The 21,703-nt window shown below is 42.1% G+C and overlaps 1 protein-coding gene across 3 annotated transcripts in view; it reads left to right on the top strand.

Annotated features, from left to right (window-relative positions):
- The first annotated feature begins 7,509 nt into the window (after positions 1-7,509).
- Positions 7,510-21,703, top strand: part of DCLK1 (doublecortin like kinase 1) — a 332,848-nt gene continuing 318,654 nt past the window's right edge. Inside the window, exons 1-2 of one of the 3 annotated variants that reach the window (XM_073341902.2) lie at positions 7,510-8,207; positions 11,634-12,023. In XM_073341902.2, coding sequence (XP_073198003.1) covers positions 11,648-12,023 — 376 coding nt within the window. In that variant the 5' untranslated portion in view covers positions 7,510-8,207; positions 11,634-11,647. The remainder of the gene's footprint in view (positions 8,208-11,633; positions 12,024-21,703) is intronic. The other 2 variants (XM_073341880.2, XM_073341871.2) reach the window with 2 other exon arrangements.

Raw genomic sequence — 21,703 nt, 5'->3', positions numbered from 1 at the left:
TTAAAAGAGAGAGAGAGAGAGATGGGGTCCAAGAATGAAACCTGGTTTCTTCACTGAGCTAGAGAATGCTAATTTCAACAACTCCTGACTGATATTTTATTAAACTTTCAGAGGGTTTTTTCCTGCTCGTTTCATTTCTGGAACTATGATCAAATAACAGTATTTGCATCTTAACTGACATGAGGTCAGAATGACATAGTTCTTCAATCAGAGAGACAAGCTGGGTGAAGTATTATCTTGTATTGGACCGAGCTCAATGGCTGCTGTCTGTCGGCTTCTGTTTTGCACAAGCTTATGTAACCCTCAAATCTAAAATGCAGAACTAGAGACAATGGTTGTAATAGAATGAGGATGTTTGAAATAGCAGAATAAAAACACAAACTGCTATGGTTTTTAAGTGGCTCTGAATAAAGAATTTTTTTTTAAAACAAAGATCAGTTATAAAATTGCATATTGTTTTCTATTCCACCAGCAGCAAAGGGAAGACTATTTTATGCAAAACAGGAGAGGAGAACCATGATGTCTTAAAGAATGAGGATAGAGAAAAAGAAGTTCAACATATTATGTTAAAGGAACAATTACTGAACCATCAAACTAACACACGGTTTGGATATTGAAAATAAATATTATGTAGGTATGCAAGAAATAATAGTAACTTACATCACATTAAGTTCCTTGCCATCTTAAAATGATGGATGCATATGTTGTCTGCATCATACAGTATTTTTAAAGTGGGCAAAGTAATTCTCTCTTATATAATAAGCCATCTGCATGGATATAATTAAACATTAACTCAGTCGGATCTCTTTTATTAAAGCAGAAAAACTAGAGGATAAGTAGCCTTTATCAAGCAAAGGAAATAAAAACCAATTGAAATTCCATCCATAACACCATGGACAGTTGCTTAGGCTTTGGAAGGGTCAGAGACCAAATCTGAAATTTGATGCTACATAACTCTTGTTGATATTGTAACATGCAAGTAAGAAGAGGTTTCAGCTTTATATTATGATTTTTTCTCAGTTTCTCACACAACTTTAATTATGACTCTGTCACAGGATAGCAATAGTCCTTTAAGAGAGAGCAGGGGCAGTGCACCTGTGACTCATTAGCTCACTCCGGTTGGACTTAAGAGGGTACCCGGGCCCTAGAGGGGTGAAAGACATGGTGACTCAGAGAGCTGACTGAGAGACACAGAGAAGGAAAGGTGAGAGTTGCCCAAGGCAGAAAGGAGAGACCAAGGGTGAAGCAGTAGCACAAGGGAGCTGTTTCAGAGAGTCATTGGGAAGAGAAAAGGTTGATGGTGAGGACTGGCCAGTGCGTTCCCCTGCTGACTTGCACAGGTGCTTGTGCAGCGGCCTCAAGGAATAAGGGAAAGAAGCCTGATTAGGAGCCACTAAGCCCAAACCAAGTGGGATGATACTGAAGGGTGGCTCCCAGGAATAGGGGTAGGACTCACAGGCAGGGAGACCTGGCTGAGTGGAACATGGTATGACGGTGCCCCTCACAAGACTTTATGGAAATATGCTTATGAATGTATATATGACATAACTGGAGTATGTTTTATGCTATATATGCCATGTAACATATCTCTGTAAAGGTTATGATCTACTGAATACATTTAGCCTATTTGTATGCATGTATCATTTTTGTACTTGAAGTTATGAATATTGGCTGTATACTTGCTTGATTTCTAAGTAAGCTTTGTAAGGCATTTGGTCAGCTTCATTAGAAAGGAATTTGCAAAGTTAAATGCCCAATCAAGAAGCACTTAAGGAACAATGGATCTTGGAATGCCCCAATTCACATAAGAAGTCTACTTGAGGACGTTCAAGGTAGCATGTGAACCATGGCTGCTACCTGTAGTTCTGAGTCATGCATGGACATGAGACTAGCCCATGTGACTCCAAAACTCTGTCTTGGAGCTGGACTTTGCATAGGAAAGAGGAGGGGGTTTCCACCCGCAAGAGAAAGTCTATTTAAGCCAGTGGGAGACCCCTCCATTTTGTTTTCAGCTGGCTAAAGAGAGAGCCTCTCAACCCCCAAGGATACCTGAAAGAAACTGGAACAAAGGATAATAACTACAGGGGGTGTGAGTGATTGCTGGACCCAGACTAGAAGGAGACTAGTCTGTAAAAGGAAGCATACTGGGTGAAGATTTTATCTGTATTCGGTTTTATTACTGTACTAGACTTAGACGTGCGTGTTTTATTTTATTTTGCTTGGTAATTCACTTTGTTCTGTCTGTTACTACTTGGAACCACTTAAATCCTACTTTCTGTGTTTAATAAAATCACTTTTTACTTATTAATTAACCAAGAGTATGTATTAATACCTGGGCGGGGGGGACTGTGCATATCTCTCTATCAGTGTTATAGAGGGCGAACAAATTATGAGTTTACCCTGTATAAGCTTTATTCAGGGTAAAACAGATTTATTTTGGGTTTGGACCGCATTGGGAGTTGGGCATCTGAGTGTTAAAGATAGGAACACTTCTTAAGTGGCTTTCAGTTAAGTCTGCAGCCATGGGGCACATGGTTCAGACCCTGGGTCTGTGTTGGAGCAGACTGGCATGTCTGGCTCAACAAGACACGGTGCTGGAGTCCCTAGCTGGCAGGGAAAGCAGGGGCAGAAGTAGTCTTGGCACATCAGTTGGCAGTTCCCAAGGGGGTTTCTGTGATCCAACCCGTCACACATGGTGTGGGGAATTCTGTCACAGGACACCTTACTTGGGGCTACAGGAGAAGATTCACAGGAGAGAGAAGTGGGTTTTGGTACCCTCAGGTACAAGGCCTGGAGAGTGGGACCCTAGAATGTGGGCTAAAGGAACTAACTCCAAGTGGTTAATGACTCTCAGGTGGGTTATCTGGAAACAGGGACCTTTGAATGGGACAGAAGAGCTGCTGCATTGTAACCTCTCTTTACTTTGGGGTTTTGAGAACTGTTTTTACAGTGAGAAAGACATGGACCGTAGCATTTATGTGAATAAAAGGCTTTGAATTTGCCACTGCAAAAGACAATATTCTTTTGCATGTGTCATATAAAAGGGAAACTGGGGGAGATGTGCATGTTGTGCTGTGGCCTGCTGCAGGATGGTGCCCCAGGAAGGGACTGCTTTATGATCATGTATGTACACAACAAGTTTAACTGCCAAGTCAAGCTTGTTTGGCTAATTAGGGACATTTGTGTTCTAATTTCTTTTGTAAAGTGGATGTGGCAGAATGCTTACAGGTCATGCCCTAGTATAACTATTAGGGCTGTCAAATGATTAAAAAAATTAATCGTGATTAATCGTGCGATTAATTATGCTTTTAAACAATCATAGAATACTATTTATTTAAATATTTTGGGATGTTTTCTACGTTTTCAAATATATTGATTTCAATTACAACACAGAATACAAAGTGTACACTGCTCACTTTATATTTATTTTTACTAAGAATATTTGCACTGTAAAAAACAAAAGAAATAGTATTTTTCAATTCATAATACAAGTACTGTAGTGCAATCTCTTTATCATGAAAGCTGAACTTACAAATGTAGCATTATGTAAAAAAAAACCTGCATTCAAAAATAAAACAGCATAAAACTTCTTGTTCAGACAATCGCTCAGAGGAACAAATTTGTTTACATTTGCAGAAGATAATTCTGCCTGCTTCTTGTTTACGTCACCTGAAAGTGAGAACAGGTGTTTGCATTGCATTATTGTAGGTGGCGTTGCAAAATATTTATGTGCCAGATGTGCTAAAGATTCATATATCTCTTGATGCTTCAACCACCATTCCAGAGAACATGAGTCCATGCTGATGACAGGTTCTGCTCGATAACAATCCAAAGCAGTGCGGACCAATGCAAGTTCATTTTCATCATCTGAGTCAGAAAGTACCAGCAGTAGGTTGATATTTGGGGGCGGGGACTGATTCAGATTCTGTTTCCACATCAGTGCTGCTCTTTTAAGACTTCTGAAAGCATGCTCTACACCTCATCCCTGTCAGATTTTGGAAGGCACTTCACATTCTTAAATCTTGGGTCAAGTGCTGTAGCTATCTTTAGAAATTTCACATTGGTATCTTCTTTGCATTTTGTCAAATTTGCAGTGAAAGCATTCTTAAAATGAACATGTGCTGGGTCATCATCCGAGACTGCTATAATATGAAATATATGGCAGAACGTGGTAAAACAGAGCAGGAGACATACAATTCTCCCACAAGGCCTTCAGTCACAAATTTAATTAACACATTTTTTTAACAAGCGTCATCGGCATGGAAGCATGTCCTCTGGAATGGTGGCTGAAGCATGAAGAGGCATATGAATCTTTAGCGCCTCTGGCACATAAATATCTTGCGATGACAGCTACAACAGTACCATGCAAACACCTGTTCTTACTTTCAGGTGACACTGTTGTGAGGTTATTGACATAAACTGTGACTGTTTCGATCATTGTTGAAACCAAGGTCCTATACTTGCACCAAATCTTGTACAAAGGAGGTCAAGTAAGGTGTCTATGGAAAGGTTACCATTTGCGAGTTATGATTATGCTCTCTGTATGTATCATTTTGTATTTGAAATTATGAATATTGGCTATGTCCTTGTATCTCAATGTATTTGATTCTAAGTAGCATCTGTGAAGCATTTGGTCAGCTTCTTGCAAAAGGACTATTCTGAGTAAGTGCCCAATCAAGAAACACTTAACTGACAATGGACTTTTGGAGACGCCAGTCCACATCTGAGCTTTCTTGGGAATATTCAAACTAACATGTAAACAATGATGTCGGCCTGCAAAAAGCTGAATCATTCATGGATATATGACTTGCCCAGGTGGCTACAAACTCCATCTTGTTGCTGTGATTTTGCACAGAATAATGAAAGGGTTTCCACCCACGAGAGAGACTATAAAAGGCCCCTCCATTTTGTCTTCAGCTGGCTCAAGAGATGGCCTCTCTACCCCAAAGAGAAGCCTGAAAGAAACCGGGACAAAGGACTGTAACTACAGGGGTGTGAGTGATTGCTGGACCCAGGTCATAAACCACAATGTTGGTCTGAAAAGGATTGGACCCAGACTAGGAAAGAGACTAGTCTGTGAAAGAAGCTTATTGGGACATCTCTGAGGGTGAGATTTACCTGTATTCAGTTTCCTACTGTATTAGGCTTAGACTTGTGTATTTTGTTTTATTTTGCTTGGTAACTTACTTTGTTCTGTCTGTTATTACTTGGAACCACTTAAATACTACTTTTTATATTTAATAAAATGACTTTTTCTTATTTATTAATTAATCCAGAGTAAGCAATTAATACCTGGAGGAGCAAACAGCTGTACATATCTCTCTTTCAGTGTTATAGAGGGCAGACAATTTATCAGTTTACCCTATATAAGCTTTATACAGAGTAAAATGGATTCATTTGGGGTTTAGGCTTCCAGAAAGACTGAATACTGAGTGCTGGGAAAGTCCCTGTTAACTGAGAAGCCCCTGGACTAAGGGAATCTTAGTTTTTGTGAACTGCAGGGGGGCATGGCCCAACCTCTTGGTCTGTGCTGTAGCCAGCTGGAGTGTCTAGCTCAGCAAGATGGGAGTGGAGGCAAGCCTTCTCTGGCAGGGGGGTTTGTTCTCAGTGATATCCCAGCACATCTAGTGACAGTCTTGAGGGAATTTTTGTGACCAAACCCATCACAATTGTAATTAAGAAGTGGGCAGCATTAACTCCCGTAAATGTAAACAAACTTGTTTGTCTTAGTGATTGGCTGAACAAGAAATAGGACTGAATGGACTTGTAGGCTCTAAAGTTTTACATTGTTTTGTTTTTGAGTGCAGTTGTGTAACAAAAAAAACCCCTACATACGTTAGTTGCACTTTCATGATAAAGAGATTGCACTACAGTATTTGTATGAGGTGAAGTGAAAAAATACTCTCTTTTGTTTATTTGTTCAAATATCTTTTATTTGTAATAAAAAATATAAAGTGAGCACTGCACACTTTGTATTCTGTGTTATAATGGAAATCGATATATTTGAAAATGTAGAAAAACATTCAAAATATTTAATAAATTTCAATTGGTATGCTATTAACAGTGCAATTAATCACGATTAATTTTTTTAATCAGGATTAATTTTTTTGAGTTAATCGTGTGAGTTAACTGCAATTAATCAACCGCCCTAATAACTATAAAAAAAGTTAGGAAAATCATGTTTTACTGATTATGACAGATTTTGAGCTGCTCTGTAACAATGTACAGTATTAGTACTGTATGTTTGTTGACCTGGTTATTGGGCTGTTGACTGACTACACTGGGGTTAATTCAAGAGACAGCTGTCTGGGAAAACAGGCAGGAAGGAAAAGAATGGTTCAATATAGCCATGTCAGCAAACATTTGAGAGTTGTTATGGGACAATACCAAAACAACTGGCTTGATCTCCAGCTGAGCCTACAGGATTGGATTTGACCAGAAGGGTCTAAGCCTGAGAATGCAGAAGAATCACAGGAGTATAACAGGGCAAAAGGGACTTTCTCTCAAGAGAGTGGCGGGGGTGGCAGCCATGTGCCCAGTTTTTGACTGGAAATTCTGGTCGAAAAGGGCACCTGACAGTGTCCGGTCACATCTACTGCCTGGACACCCAAAGTCTGCTTACTGCAAGTGGGGGAGGTACCAGGTCATCACCCTCTCCAGCCGCTACTCAGCTGGGGCTGCCTCCTACCTTTGTCGGGCAGCTCCCAGGCCCGCCTCCGCAGGCAACTCCCTCCTACTGCAAGATAAACAATATGTTGGTTTAAGAAGGCTGACTGATCACTATATTTACTACTGGTCAGACTCCCACAGGGAACAACGGCGGATGCCCATATTTACCTGGATCTGCTAGGCAAGAATACCTTATACCCTGGGTACCACAGCACAAGACCCAGTCTAGGTGGAATTTTGCAATTCATCTACTCTGAGGAGAGGTAAAGATATGAGGTCTCTCACCTGACAGGGGTGCACTTAGAGACCAGACAGGGACAGAGGTGCAGCTAGCCCTGTAACACTGACCACTCTACAAACCAAACACTGTTTTGCAATACAGCCAGTTCCTAACTGTGCCAGACAACCCTGCACTGGCCGGGTTAAATATGTAGACTGCGATTTTTCAAAGCTACCCAGGGAATTTGCATGCCCAATTCCCAGTAACTTGAAGGAGATTTGGCTTGGAAATCTCTCACACAGTTTTGAAAATCTCCGCCATAGTGTAGATGAGCCTTGAGGTAAATATCCTAGGATCTGCCTTGTGCTGTGCTCAGACATAAAGTGGGGTGGGCAAGGGTGAAGGCAACCTTTTCACAGGCAATAGAGTAGGATATTTCCACAATGCACAGACGTGCGCTCAGAGAGAGCTGACAGTTCACATGCCAGCCAGCACCGCGCACACCCAAGGCATGACTGGGCTGAAGGCTGGGTGCAGGCTCAGCCGGCTCGCCTACAGCTTGCCAGCAGCAGACGGTGACGCGCAGCAGACCGCGGGCATGCATCCTGCTTCAGCTCAGCGCAGGGACGCATGCGCCACAGCAGCTGCCCCTGACCCGTGCCGGGCACTGACAGGGATTTGTGGGGCAGTGGAAAATAACGGGGCTGGGGCCGCTTCACGTTTTGACTGACTGCCCCTCCCCCCTGCCCCCTCCCGCGCACTCCGTTTCAGATTCACACGAGAGGCGCTAAGCAAGAGCAGCGGCGCCCCTTTCTCCTCCGCCCCAGCTAGGCAGGAGGGCGGGGCGCCAAGGTGGGCAGAGGAGAGGAGCTCGGCGGGCTAGGCGGTGCGGGGAGGTAGCCCGGAGCGGCTGAGCCCATTATCCCCCCCCCGGCGCCGGGAGGGAGGCCGTGGCGGCGCCGCCCTCTGGAGGGAGAGCCGGCGAGAGGCTGGTGCGAGGAGCAGCATCCCCGGGAGGGACGGGCTAATGCAAATCGCCGCGATCAGCCGCAGACAGGAGAAGAAAGGCGAGGCAGCTGCAGCCCAGCCTCACCCGCAGCACCGGCCAGCCGGGGGGGCCAGAAGACACATAACAAAAGGCGTCCAAGCCGCTCCTCGCGGCCGCGCTTGCCATCAAAGCAGGGTGGGGGTGGTGGGGGGGGGGACTGTTGAGCTGAGCTCTTTCCGCGGAAACCCGGCACCCCCTTCACAACCAACCCACCTACTTAGGTTGGGGGCAAAGGCGCTTCCAGTCTCCCCCCCTCTCCCCCCGAAATAGGTAAGTGTTTGGATCTGCCAAGCCAAAGACAGTTCCTCTCGCCCCTTCCATTCCGGCGCGTGCTGGGGTGAGCCTCGCCGGGCTTGTCCCGGACCGCTGCAGTGCACCTTTCTAGCCACCCGACTGCGTGTGTGCACCTGCCCCTTTTGTCTGGGGCTCTCATTTCGGGGGTAGCTGAATCTTCGGGTAGGATGGTGGCTAAGCTCTACGTTACCCCCGCTTTCCCTTGCTGTAGCTGGTGCTGCGTACTTCGCCCCCCCCCCTTTTTTTTTTTTTTTTTGGTGTGTGGCAGAGGTTGTGAGGAGGGTCCTCTCTCTGTTTGAGAAATGGTCTGACATTGGGTGGCAGATTCCGCTGTGGAGCAAACCTGTTATATGACGGGCATGCTCTACTTTTCTCTCTCTGTCTCTCTCCCTCTCTTTTTAAGAGGTGACTAAGTAAGTATTCACCGACTCTATATTCTGCTTTTAAATTCCATTTTGTTCATTTATAGTGCACCTTGCTGCTTAGCGCTGGCGATTTTTCTCTCTGATTCTGGAGAAGCCAATTATGTAATTATACCTGCAGTGTTGAAAACGTGTAGACCGTTATGGAAAATGTATTTTTCTCTCTTACCACGGGGCCAAATCATGCCATCAGTTTTTTAAGCAGAGCTTCCTGTTTAAAAACTGATGGCACAATATGGCTCATGAATAGAGGGTTCAGCTGGCTTAGTTGAATTTCAGACACGTTTTGTGTCACCTCAGAAGAATACATCTTTTTTGAAACCATTATGACCTACATCAGATTGAATCGAGGAAATCATTAGAAAATGCACTCTGTTTCAGACTTTATTCAATAATCTTTATTGTGTTGGTGTGTGTATTTGGGTCTGAGTGATTGTTTTATGTAATCACCCACTCACACCTACACACACAATCTGCCTTTAACACATTCATGTGGTATGAACTGTGGGGCCTGTGCCTTTTACATAGTAACATTTGATCAAACCAATTAATTGTCTATAATTTCATTGTCTTAGTTTTGGCCTTCTGATGTGAACACATTGGAGTGTGAATGGCAGGAGCACATTGTTCTAGGGAGAATCTTATTTCCCTTTTAAATTTAATTTGAGGCAAAAATCATTTGTGAAAGTATGGATCATTCCTCATACTATCCACTAAGACTCGAGATTACTAAAAATGAAAATTTTGTGATGTTTCTTTTACAGGGAAGGGGTGTGTGTGTATGGTTTTTTTCTTTAATTTGACATGGTATAGACAATGAAACCACAGTAGACGTTGAGGGGGTTTTTTGGTTGTTTTTTTGTTCTTCCAACACAAAGACCACACTTTGGAAGTGAAACTGATGAGTTCTGTAAGGGGATGTTTAAATCCCAATAAATGGCTTTTATTGGAATAATAACTTAAACCCCCCACACACATCAAAACATGGCTGTTAATCTTGGGTTTATATTGACCTGACAGTGCCCCTTTAAATAATGTAAACTTTTATCGTTCTCAGTATAATGGGGTGACAGTGAGAGACAGACAGTGGTCCAGAGAGAACTTTTCTGTTCTTTGAATGTAGTTTTGTCAGGGTGGGGGTAGAGGGACTGGTCTAGAAAGGTGTTTTCCATAGTGTGTGAGTGTGGGGAGGAAGGGTGTTTTTTGTAGTACAGCAAATCTTCATATGCAGATGCAAGGCAAAGTATGTAAATATAACCAGGATCCCATGTTTGGATAATAAAATGAGTCCAGCTCTAACCAAATTCGAATAAATAACCTCCACAAGGACCCTGATCTTGCATTGGTTTTGGTACATGTTTAGTTTAAGCATATGAATAGTCCTATGAATTTGGGAGGGACTACTCACATGCTTGAGAGTTGGGCACTGGGGCACACTATTCACTTTAACATATACCGGTATAAACAAAATGGTATAGGTCCATCTCTCTGTCATATTGAACCATTTCTCTGTTGTTGATTTGTTTTGTAACTGTCATTTAATGATCAGTGGTAATGAAACTGGTGCTTTCTATCTTGTGTTTTTTTCCTTTTTATTGGAAATCCATGACAGAGCACCCTTCTAAATTAGGTCTGTGAATCTGTGCTATAAATAAATGTACTGTGCTTTGCTTTGTGTTCTGCAGACAACTTTTACTACAAGTCTAGGGTGGCTCTTAAAACAAAATGAGACTAGTCTGTTTAAAATAACAAACCAAACAAAATCGAAGGATTTATTTATATAGAGATGAAAACTGACATAACAGTTGTAGTAACATGTTTTTAACAAGATTAGTTCAGGATTTTTGTTTTTTAAATATATATACACACCTTGAAAAAGGGAAGTGAGTGCTACACATTCCCTTACATATAAATAAAATGGCTAAGATCTTCAAGGTATGTGCTATATTAAAAAGTTGGAATCATTCAATCAAGAACCCAGTCATCTTGGAGCCTTATTTGTGGTTGTCTCAGGTGTTTAGTATCAGTTGCTAATTCATTCAGTGTTTCTGAAGTCATCAGTCAGTTAGTGATTTATTCCAATTGGCGTTACAGATTTTTGACCAGGAAAAATGATCAGGGATGACAAATTCTTAGCACTGAGTTAAGGATATTTACTGCTTTACCCTTTTATTTGTATATTCTGAAAGGTAGTTTGCTCAGTGGATGATATTAGTTTCAGGAGCTCCTGCTAACCATGTCTGTCTGTTCTGTGGTAATTGAGTACCTCCACCTGTTCACTGTGTGCTAAAGGTTTGGGAGTGGTGTTAACTCCAATCAGTCTAGTGTAGAACGTGGGGTGAGGTGAGATGTAATGGCTGTCTGGAGCGAGACTTTTTCATGAATGAAAAAGTCATCACAGTCAACTCACTTGTATTAATAGTCCTAATTTCTGTTGCTAACCTACATGACTGCTTCTTTGGAAATGTTCTTAATTGGTTGTGTCACATTGGCTGGCAGTAAATATAATCCACTAAGTGGCAACTTTTTTGTGGTCAGACTTGGAATGAGCAATGCTGAGAGCATGAGTAGTTTGGTTGTCACTTTTAATAGGATTGGAAGCTTCACTTGGGTGCAAGACTAGCGAAAACCAGTTGAGTTACTGAGAAGAAGAGCAGCTGAACTTTGTACCATATATTATGTCACATAGGCATTGTGTGTCTCCTTAATTTTTGATCAAATGCTTTTTTTTGTGTGGTGGTGATGGTTTGCTTCTTGGTATAGTATAAAGATGGCAACTAGGTTACACAGTCTACTTTTTGGTGAACAAGTTTTTTCCATGTGCTGTACAGTTATGGTTTTAAAAAAAATGTAGATTAACCTTGATCACTCTACAGGAGAGCCTCCCATAGTGTTTTATTTGTACACTGAATTCTTATGAGTTCTAACTGGAGTTATAAAAATACTTTATCCATTGAATTCTTTCTCTTTCTCATCCCAGATTTACCGTCAAAGATGTCCTTTGGAAGAGACATGGAGCTGGAACATTTTGATGAGCGTGATAAAGCACAGCGATATGGCAGAGGGTCACGGGTAAATGGTCTGCCTAGCCCTACCCACAGTGCCCACTGCAGCTTTTACCGAACCCGCACTCTACAAACCCTCAGTTCTGAGAAAAAAGCCAAGAAAGTTCGTTTCTATCGCAATGGAGACCGGTATTTCAAAGGGATTGTCTATGCCATCTCCCCCGACCGGTTTAGATCTTTTGAGGCCCTGTTGGCTGATCTGACCCGAACTCTATCTGATAACGTGAATCTGCCCCAGGGCGTGAGAACAATCTACACCATTGATGGTGCCAAGAAGATTTCCACCTTGGACCAGCTAGTGGAAGGTGAATATTTAAGAAAGGCAGGGTGTAAAGTTCCTGTCTGTATCACTACTTTACTTTACTTTACTTTACCACTGTTATATTTGCATCAATGCATGCCTAATATTTCAAATATGTTGTGAGCTTCTTCATGACAGACTTTCCACAAATATGAAGAGTACATAGTATTGTGACTCAGATTATCATATAGGCTTTTCTTTTCTCATAGGAGAGAATGTACATCTCAAACATAGCTTGAAAAGCATTACTGTCCACTTGCACTTAAAGAGGAAGCTATTTGTCTCCTTTCAGGACCATGGGTTCTATATTCCTTTCTGAAAGTGGAGAAAGGGAAAGGTCACCTCCCCCCATGGTAGCCCTCCTAAATTTCAGAGCTCTCTTATTTTGACAGTTCCTAATTGCATGTTAAAATCTTGCAGAAGGGTTCTAAACTAAACTAGATCAAGCCAATGGTACCCTTATTTATCTACTTGTTACAACAGCAGATGTCCTCAGTGATACTAAAGGCCAGTACTGATGGGGTTTAAAGAATTTATATCACTTCATAGTAAAGACCTCTAGTTGTTCCTCTCTAATAAATGTCTTGCCTTATGTGAGTGGAGAGTTACTTCTGTTAAGTAACTGGAGATAAAGTAGGCTCTATGATAAAGGCTAATATTACTCTTCAGCTCAGTCAGGGCCCATTGTCTGAACCATTTTATTTCTCCCTACAATGCAGTGGTGATATCAAACCCATCACCAGTGGAATTCACATTGTTCCCTAGTGCTAGGGAGCTCCAAATTCAGAGTCTTCTTCTAAACCAGGGCTCCCTCACCTTGAGTGCAGTACACTGCCTTCAAGATACCTGCTGGCTTGCCTTTGGCTTCTTTCTCCATACAGAGAGAGCAGTTCTTAGAGTAGAATAAAGAAACAGCCTACCTGGCATCTAGTCAAGTGGAATGGAGCTCCAGTTGTAGTTCTGGAGTGTACTAGCTTTACAGAGGAAAGGATAAAACGTAATTTAATCCCCAGACATGAGACCTGCTGTCAGCCCAGCCCGTGGCCTTAACTGTGTGCATGTATTTTAGCAAAACTTAAAGGTAACTATGTGGGTAGAAGGAAAGAAGAGTCCTCCAGATTTTTTTTTTAAGTACTATTCTACCCTTAAACAAAAATACCTTGAGTAACCCTGCAAATTTGGTCCTGACCTATTAACCCTTACTAATGTGAGTAGTCCCATTGATTTAAGGAGGTATTTATTTGTATTGCTACAATGACTAGAGGCCCCAATGAGGTACTAAGTGCTGTACCCCACACTTTTGTGTGTGTGTGTTTTTTTTTTTAAATGTTCTTGTGACACAGAACTAACCATTTTAGCATATGATGATGCAAGGGGAACAGGTGGAGAAAAATTAATATGGGGAGGGAAAGAAGATCCTAATAAACAATGTATTTGGCATAACAAAGCAATCTTGGCACACACCATACTTAGCTGTTATCAAGGGGTTTTTGAAGGCATCACAGCAGAGAGGCCTTAAGGAAGGGTTTGAAAGAGGACAAAGTGATGAAGGAGGAATTTTTTACAGAGCTCCTCCCTGCGTAGGAGGCACAGTGAAAGACAATGTAAAGGTGCTTGAGTGTCGGTGGCACTGCTCTCATAAGTAAGGGATTGCAGGTTCAAGCCCATAACTTTGGTTTCAGTGTTTCAGATTGGACAATAGTAGACCTGTGCAGTATTTATATTATGCTGGGGGGAGTGTAACTGCCAGGAGGACGATGAAAGAAATAGCCATTGCTATCCATTCCAGGACCATGCTTCTCTTTCCTTTAAATAATTAATTGAGCTCTTCACCAGGAAGCAAATGTCCCTAATATAAATGGTAACTGTCTGGCAGCTAAAACCTGTGCAAAAGCCAGCTATCAAGGACAGAGAACATGATGCAGAGGGTATATTAAAATCAAATTACCTTGCAAATATTAATCTGATCAGCTGATGTGCTTGTCTAGTAATTGATCAGTTATTGCCAACCTGTGAAATAATGTATATGTTGTTTATTATTGGGGGGGAGGGAGAGAAGAAAAAGGAAAAAAAGAATATTTGGGGCAGACAAACCAAATGTCTTCTCTTCCTGTGCCTGCCCCTCCACCCAGTGTTGGTGTAATGCTCAAATCTAAAGTGTATATTCCTATTTCTATGTGCCACTTGTAGGACTGAAAGGAGTAAATCTTTGTGCATAATTAAAATTATGTGCTTACTCCACCCAAAAAGAGTTGGTCTGTTCTGGAGATCTGGTGCTGTGTGTACATACTTCTATAAAACTGCAAAATGGAATCCTTTGGAGATTTACAAGCCAGTCAAAACAGTGCAGAATACAGATTCACCCACTGGCTGTTAATGGAATGAGGGCTTTTTTTTTTATTTAAACCTCTGTTTTTCTTTTTAAATCTAACAGACTTTGCTAGTTTATAACAGCAATAATTAGCTTGCAGCTGCTGCTTTTTGTTTAAAGAGCTGGAAAATCACTTGGCTTTGCCAGCTCCCCATTTACATTCCTGTTCAGGCTGTTAAAATGTCAAGTGTTGCTTTGTGTTTATGATTAGATTAATGCACTCTCACTATATGTACTAACTTCATAAGATCTTTCTCACTCGGATATCTTCCTTTTTTTTTTGATGATGATACATTTTTTGATGAGACTTTCTGAGGCTATGTCTACACTGCCACTTATGTTGGCAAAACTTACATCACTCAGGGGTGTGAATATTCCACCCCGTTGAGCAACATAAATTAAGCTGGAATAAGTGCTAGTGTGCACAGTGCCAGGTTGGTGGGAGCTTCTTCCACTGACCCGAGCTTCTGACACTCGTGAGAGGTGGGTTGGTGTTAGTTTTTTACGCTGATGGGAGGGCTCTTGCCTGTCTGCATAGAGTGTCTTCACCACATGCCCTGCAGCAACACAACTGCACCAGTACAGCTGTGCTACTGCTGCACTGTAAATGTAGACATGCCCTTAGGTGCAAACCCTGTAACTAGAGATGGTTCATTCTGAAATTCAGCGTTCATTCTTTTCTCATTCTTCCCTCTCCACTGGGGAGAATGCTGCATCCTTCCCGTAGGAGTAGGGTGAGGGAGGACTTTGTCTGTTTTCCTAGGATGACTCATGAGAGGTGTTGACAGGCTCTGGAGAGAGACGCTTTGGTGGTAAGGATGTGGCTATAATGGAGCTGTGTGGGAGGTAGTCCTGAAGGAACAAATAGGATGAAAATTGGCTGCTTTGCATCAGCAGTGTTCTTTGTTGGTATGCAGGAAGCCTAATTTCAGTCAGGTGAAATTTTTTTCTCCTTCCACCCCCCCACCCCCCAAAAAACCAACAAAAAACAAAAACAAAAAACCACTTCAGGAGTCTTAGATGCTTCTTCCACTAATTAAAATCTAATGGACTACTTTGAAAAATTCAACTCGAATTCCTTTGGCAGTAAGACCTATCGTATGGAAAATGGACTTGGCTTTGCTAAGGAAAGGTGCGCAGATCTTTAATGTCCCCATAATTTGCTACCTTCCCTTCTCCTTTCACCTCTTCCAGATGAAGGACTGTAATGGCTTTCAGATTTACTTTTTGCTGTCAAATCTAATCTTGTAAATAGCTACTGGATCTTGACTTACTATACATGGATTTGGGTTCCAAAAGATGAAGTTTTTTTCATTCCTCCTGATACAAATGGAATCCATAAACTACATATTGCAAAGACTACCTCATCATAGAGATGTGGCAAGACTAAGTTATCTATTCCATATGTAACTCTCAGGAATTGGCAAATGATTAATTTATCTTGCTTTTCCATATAAACCCTAGAGATTCATAAGAGTATATTAATTAAACCCAAGAGAAAGGCGGACTAGCAGTTCCTGGCCTTAAGAACTGTTACTGTACATCTTAACTACGAACAATAATAGATTGGATTAAGCATGAAAACTTTAAAACAGGTGTTATATATTCCTCAACCTTAGCTTGTGTGGTAATAGTCCAATTACAAAAAAGAAATAAACCTTGAACTCTATGGCCATGATTGTGGTTATTTTATTTGTATTCCCATAGTGCCTACAAGCCCTAGTCATTCACCAGGACCCCATTGTGCTAGGCGCTATACAACACAGAACAAAAGGACAGCCCCTGGCCCAAAGACTTTATAATCTAAGTATAGAACAAGATCCAACAGATGGATGGAGACAGAGGAGTACAAGAAAACAATGAGACAGAAGAGTCAGTTCACAAGTGTCCTAACTGTTGTGAAACTTTTTGGTAGGCCTCACATCAAAGGACGGTTTGGAAGGAGAGTAATGAGGTAGCTTTGTGCATAGTTCTGGGGAGCTCCCCCCAAGCATGGGGAGCAGTGTGGAAGAAAGAAGGAAGGTGCTTGTTTAGTAAGTGGGCAATAGAGGCTGGCATCATGGACAGCTTGGAAGCAGAAGCTCCCACTTCAATAGAGAGTGAGAGATGAGCTGTGAAGGCCTTGAGAGTGAAGACAAATAGCTGATGTTTGATGACATAGAGGGGTGACATGGCCAAAGCAACAGGCTAGGAAAGTGATCTTTGCAGTGGCATTCTGAGTGCTTGTAGATAGTGCTGTGGGCTTTAATGGGACTATACACATGAGTATAATTAAGCATATGTGTAAATGTTTGTGGAATCAGGGCTTTGAGCATCCGCAACCTTTAATATTTGGATGTCCTCCTTTCTTTGTAGTCCATTCCACCTAGTGGAGGGCTACCATCATTCCTCCACACAATTATCCTGAGACTCTATTGCCTTCCCCACACATGAGGGCTAAGGGGATGGGGAAGAGGCAGCTGTCTCCTCACTGTACCAGACTTTAGGAGATCCAGCCTCCTTCCCCATATTTGTTAGGAGATGTCTTCCATTAATCTACCTCCAATTCTGTTTTATTCTGGAACCCGACACCCTCTGTTGATCAATACTCGCATTGGGCATCTGCTGCCAGGAGGCACTAGCACTTTGTTTGGCTGCCACGGCCACCCGTGCCTCAAAATCCCTGCTGGCTTCACAGTTGGCTAACGGTTCCATCCCTAACAGCCGCTATGATCCTATCCACTCCCCATTCCTCAGATGCTGAACATGCAATTTCATGACAGGCAACCATCAACCTTTCCCATGCACAAAACTTAGACACCAGCTAATTTACCCTCTTCTGGCCTTGTCCAACCACAAGGGCCAGGAAGCTCCCCTGTAAGACCCTCTGCAGTATCTCAGGCTAGGAAAAGGACCAGGCTCTACTCTAGTCCTTAACTCCACTCAGTTAGAAGCTTGATGAGCAGGATAATGGACACGTTAGTAAAGAGACTATTAACATACTAGAAAAGACAAAAGGGCCACTAAAATGCAACTTTGCTCCTTTTCTTAGAATGTTCACATAAAGAATTAATGCTGCCTCCTCCTAGCAGACATTTTGCCTCTTTGTGGCCATCTTTTCCAGCTCTTTTAAAGAAAACAAGCACAGCACATCACATAAGACCAGTTCTGCACTGGAAAAACTACCTTTGCTGGCAAATGTAAGTGTAGACCAGTCCAATGGGTAACTTTTTCTTCAGGCATAGACCAGGCATAAGTTTCTTTCTTTTTAAAGATTGCTGTCTTCTATGGCTTTGAATATTAAGATTTTTAATGTACTTGGAATAGCATAACAGCACATTAGTTTAAATGTTGAGCACTCTCAGAATTTGTAACAAGTGTTAGCTTGTGTAGTATTGAGCCAATAAGTAAACTGTACATAAAATATCACCCACTTTTTTTTTTTACCCATCTAATCCTATCTCGGGGTGGGGGGGGGAAGGGAAGTCAGTGTTAAATCCTAATGTTATATTTTACCAGTTCCCTATCAAATGTTTCAAGCAGCGGAAAGTCCCCATTCTTTATTTTAGTGGCTGTTGATACTGTAAAATCTATAGTTGAGACTTGATCAGTGACAGATGAATGAGCATTTCATAGTGCAGTCACTTCCCTTGGGAAGCTGTTCCACAGTCTCTCATATCTTTCCTGTTATTCAGCATGCTTACTCATTACTTTAGTTCTGTCTGTCTTAATTTTGTATCAATGTAAGTTTTACCCTCTTCTGTGTTGACACCCTACAAAGGCTTGCTGATGGCTATAAATTCCTTCACTGCTCCCTCAGTTGTCATATAGCTGGGGCGTAAGATTAGGGCTAGATTGTGTCTTTTTAAGCACAATCCTAAGCAAGTCATAGTACTTCAGCTTTATAACCCCTGGAGTAGCCCCTATGAGACATTGTGCCTCTGAGACATCTCTCTTGCACACATTTCCTCTCTGCTTCCCCTTTGCTCTGGGGTCAGATAGTCATTTGCTGTTGGCCCTTACCAAATTACAACCACTGTCTCTGTCCCCCATAAAAGGGGAAAGAGTGACTGCAACCTTATGGCTATTAATGGGCGTCCCAGCCACTGCTGCTACCTGGACATGGTGAAGCACCTAAAACTCCAGCACAACCCCCCTGATTGTGATCTTTGACAAAGTCCAAGTTGAAAGATCGGATTCGTTCCATAGACCTCTGTCTCCCCCTTCCTCTTCCTTCTCCAAATCTCTTCAGTCTTGTTTGGACTGAATCCTTATCCAAGCCCCAACTTAAGGGACTTCCTCTTCTTTGGACTGAGGCTCTTATTTAAACTATGGGTAAATGTCTACACTTGCCTTATAGCAATTGTGAGTGAACCTTAACTAAGCTAACTCTCTTGTTCTGTGGCTACCAGTATAGAATAGACGAGAGATACTGAATCTCCTCATTGGATTATGGATCCTATCTGTGAGCACTGACATAATTCCAGCACTCCATGTTAGTCACGGAAAGGCTTTTGTTTCTTTTTATTTACCTTTAATCTACCTTCTAAGGTGGGGGGGGGAAAAGATTTTTAGAATGGGAAACAAAATCAAGGTGGACGTTCTTTGCATTGTGACTGGCTTCTCTTATCACAAAGGCAATTAAGATTGGAGGATTAGTCTTAACTTTGAACTTTCTGACCACTGTCAATTAGGGTCCTGATTCAGGAAAGCTAAACATGTTCTTAAGTGCTTCCATGAATAAGGATGCTTTCCTGAATTGGGGCCTCAGTGTTTAAAAACTCACATATATGCATCACTATAAAATCAGGGTGTAGTTTACTTAGGACAGGACAAATACAAAACACTTCTCAAACATTTAATTCAGTGGCCTTTGGGAACATGTATGTGTGACTCCCATGGTTGCAAACTGACTTCCTTGGAGTTGTTCTATGGTAAATGATGATATATTTGTACTTCTCTATTGGAAACTTACCTTATTGCATCACAACTTTAAGACTACTTAAAAAATAACGTGTATCTAGTCTTCATTCTCCTCTTTAAAAGAAACAAAAAGCCATTAAAATAATGGTCCAGTTTAGGTAGAGCAAGTTATATAAATCTACATAAGCATTTAGAACCAGATGAAATCTAGGTTGTTCCCTTTTAGGAAAAGCGTACCTTAGTAGAAGGATGATATCACTGTTTGGTGCAATGCTGCAGTAAAACTGGTAGCTAAAATTGCTGGGGAAATTCTGGCACACAAGCCAGCAAAATCAGTGACTGCTTTCTCACTCTAGTTTTTGTTTTTTGTTTTATAAATAGCTACTAATGCTATAATCAATCAAGAGTCAATACTTGTTTGCAGTATGACATGCTCACTCATCTGGTGCTATTCAGTAGGGACCCAGTTATGCAGCTCATGCAGAGTGGGCTACCCAAAGCTTTTTTGGGGAAAAAGCGGGCTGTAACAGGGTGGTTACCCACTTCTGCCCTGTGGGGCTTAAAAGCCAGCCCTAGGAGAGAGCCAGGGCTGAGGGCAAGAAAAGCTAGGCTTATTGGGGAAATGGCCGCAGCTGGGCCTATAAAGGGGCTGCTAGGCTAAAGCTTAGCTAGTCTCTCTGCGTTCAGAGAGGGAAGGGCCTGGCTGCAGGGACCTGAGGGAATACCTAGATTGGGGCAGGGCTGAGGGGGAAAGGTCAGGGGAGCTCCGGCCTCGAAACCCCCAGGCTCCAAGGCCTAGATTAAGGCCTATTAGGTACTGGGGTTGCCAGGGGCAGCCCATGAGTAGACAGAGGCAGCAGGTCCAAACCCCCTCACCTGTGTTGAGTGGCTGATACACTGCAGTCTGCCCCACGGAGCAGGGCTAAGTGATGACTGGCAGTAGCCAAGACTGAGGCGAGGTGGGGGTAGTGGGTGGGGGTTCCCCAGGGAGGGGAGACCCTCAGGGATTGTTAGGGTTTACTGCCAGGGGGCAGCACCCCAGTGGGAGGAGGCACAGGGTACTGGGAGGGACTGGGGCCTGCAGTAAGGCGGATCACCAGACATCCAAGGGCGCTCCAGAGGCTGACGAGCTAATTTCTGAGGACAACCAGCAGGAGGTGCTGCCAGGTGAGTTCGGCTTTATTACAGGGGCAAAATCAAGCATGCTCGGTACATTAATGGTCTGTGTCTTGGGGTAGTATTAGCTGTAACAATACATAATATATTTAAGTAACCAGTTTGATATTTATCTGTAAACTAGAATGGAGGTAGCCTACCCCTTGGAAATATGACAGCATTCTAAAATATGATTTTTTTTTTTCTAGACCCATTCCTCTAATTCAGTGACTACTCAGTCAGTTGCTGTGTTGCAACAACACTGCCTTAATGTAAACTTGTAACTGTTAGAGAAGCCTGTAAACTATTTTAATAAACCAAAGTAGACACACACTATTTGCTATTGATTGTGAATACTCAGAAATAAGTAGCTTTGTTAATATAAGAGGGCCTAAAATACCTTGACACCAGTTCCTGTATATCAGAAGTAAATCCAATCTACACCGTGTATTGACTTATTGCATATGTGTCTGTAAAAACACTCTTCTAAGAAATTTTGATTATATTAATAGCTGTACTTTAAAATTCTTGAAATCTATGGATGAGGTGTTTTATACAAAGAGGGAGCACTTATATAGTATTTGACCTTGCAACAATGGAACAGTCAGTGCTAAAAATATTGGTCCGGGACACTGATAAAAGAGAATGTGTCTTGTTTGATCACTCTTAGATCATTACTATAGTTAATTGCTAAACCCTTTTGTTCTGAGGCTACCAGCTATGTACGTTTGTATTAAAGGAAGAGCTTAACTCTGCCTCCTATAAAAGTAGCAGAAGTGGGGGGTTTTTGGTCAGTCATTTCTTAACACCTAGGCTTTGCAATGACATTTTAAATGTTCTTGCAAACTTGAATCAACATCATGAATAAAATGTGATTAAATGTTTCCCTTCTCCTGCCCTCCTGGCATTTTATGGTTCAATTTAAAGGGACAATCCAGCCGCCTTAAAAGAAATTTATTTTGATTACTGTAATCTCCTTCTTGCTGGCCTTTCTGATACTCTCATTGTATCCATCTTCCTCCATAATGGCCTTTAAAATTATCTTCTTCATTTGTTCTGCTGATGCTGTTGCCTCCTCCTTTTGAGTCCCTCCACTGGCTTCACCTTGCTCTCCTCAACAAGTGTTTAACTTTTCATTGTTACCTGTTGGGCAACACACAAATCCATCCTGGCCTAGGCCTCAGGTCTTACTGCTTATCTGATCTTGCTGTTCCCGCTTCTCTACTCCTCTACGTAAGGTGTGAATTCTCTTGGTT

Source organism: Lepidochelys kempii, chromosome 1 (assembly GCF_965140285.1).
Source record: "Lepidochelys kempii isolate rLepKem1 chromosome 1, rLepKem1.hap1, whole genome shotgun sequence".
Taxonomy (NCBI): Eukaryota; Metazoa; Chordata; order Testudines; family Cheloniidae; genus Lepidochelys; species Lepidochelys kempii.
The sequence above is the reverse complement of the archived record's forward strand: the minus strand, read 5'-3'. Positions and strand labels throughout refer to the sequence as shown.